This window comes from Nestor notabilis, unplaced genomic scaffold (assembly GCF_000696875.1).
Source record: "Nestor notabilis isolate BGI_N333 unplaced genomic scaffold, ASM69687v1 scaffold16377, whole genome shotgun sequence".
NCBI classification, from domain to species: Eukaryota; Metazoa; Chordata; class Aves; order Psittaciformes; family Psittacidae; genus Nestor; species Nestor notabilis.
The window spans coordinates 10,528-12,018 of NW_009937066.1; the positions used below are offsets into that span (position 1 = coordinate 10,528).

The window sequence follows — 1,491 nt, forward strand, 5'->3', positions numbered from 1 at the left end:
CCTGCCGGTGTGGGGGGAGACAGGTAACCCCCTGCCCCTGGTTCTGCCAGCAGGTCTGCTCGGTCACCAGCACCTCCCAGGGTGCTTCCCAGCCCCTTCCATGTCCCCCAGTCTCCTTCCTCTTCCTTCCTTCCTTCCATTTCTCATCACTTTGGGTCCTTTTCTTCCCTTTTTCCTCCTTATCTTTGCTCTTTGCCATGGCAACTCCCCATCAGTTTAGACAAGCAGCCATCTCTTGTTTATAAATAGAGGCAAACACTTTCCCTGCCACACTCCCGGGTGCTGGAGCAGGAGGGTCAGAGGCAGAGGGGTCAAGGACATGGTGTAGCAAAGAGACGGATGGATGGATGGATGGATGGATGCATGCATGGATGGATGGATGGATGGATGGACATGCAGCACAGCCCTGCAGAGCAGGGTACAGCACCATGCTCACCCCACTTCTCTCTGCCACAGATGAGACCTCATTCGAAGCCGGAATCAAGGTGCAGATCCACAGCCAGGATGAGCCCCCACTGATCGACCAGCTGGGCTTTGGGGTGGCTCCCGGCTTCCAGACCTTCGTGTCCTGCCAGGAGCAGAGGGTAGGGACTGGGGGGGTCTGGGATGCTCCCCCTTCCCCTGCACTGTGAGCTAGACCTGCCGTGGAGCACTGAGCCTCCTCCCTGTGCCCCTGTTGCCTGCTCCTATGTCAGATGGACCCCTACAAGCAAGGGTCTCTGCTGTAGAGCTCCATCCGGGGGGCCAGTGGGCTTCTCTCCTCACTCCTGGCTTCTGCCCCCTCCCAGCTCATCTACCTGCCACCTCCCTGGGGCGACTGCAAGGCCGTGGCGGGCGACTCGGAGTTTTATGACAACTACAGCATCACCGCCTGCCGCATCGACTGCGAGACCCGTTACCTGGTGGAGAACTGCAACTGCCGCATGGTGCACATGCCAGGTGAGCCCTGTGCCCGGCAGCACCCGCTCCCGCGGGCTCATCCCGCTGACGTGGTCCCACCAGGAAAACCTGCTTTCTCTCTCCCCCAGGCGATGCCCCTTACTGCACCCCGGAGCAGTACAAGGAGTGCGCGGACCCGGCCTTAGGTGAGGCTGCGCAGCGCTGCGGGGCCGAGCGGGGTGTGTTGGGTTTCTCCATCTCTCCATCTCCCTCTGTCCCTGCCCAGATTTCCTGGTGGAGAAGGACAATGAGTACTGCGTCTGTGAGATGCCCTGCAACGTGACCCGCTACGGCAAAGAGCTCTCCATGGTGAAGATCCCCAGTAAAGCCTCTGCCAAGTACCTGGCCAAGAAGTACAACAAGTCGGAGCAGTACATCGGGTAACGTGCTGCATCCACAGAGATGGGGCGGCATCTTTTGTCCCTCCATCCCAAATCTCAGTCTGACACTGCTTATGTCCTGCACAGGGAAAACATCCTCGTGCTGGATATCTTCTTTGAAGCGCTGAACTACGAGACTATCGAGCAGAAGAAGGCATACGAGGTGGCTGGT

At 59.0% G+C, this 1,491-nt stretch overlaps 1 protein-coding gene across 1 annotated transcript in view; it reads left to right on the top strand.

Annotated features, from left to right (window-relative positions):
• LOC104408908 (acid-sensing ion channel 1-like) overlaps positions 1-1,491 on the top strand; it is a gene marked incomplete at its 3' end in the record, with an annotated part of 3,445 nt that overhangs the window by 1,497 nt on the left and 457 nt on the right. The window contains exons 3-8 of the mRNA XM_010018647.1: positions 1-23; positions 457-584; positions 789-939; positions 1,029-1,085; positions 1,166-1,319; positions 1,407-1,489. Coding sequence (XP_010016949.1) covers positions 1-23; positions 457-584; positions 789-939; positions 1,029-1,085; positions 1,166-1,319; positions 1,407-1,489 — 596 coding nt within the window. The remainder of the gene's footprint in view (positions 24-456; positions 585-788; positions 940-1,028; positions 1,086-1,165; positions 1,320-1,406; positions 1,490-1,491) is intronic.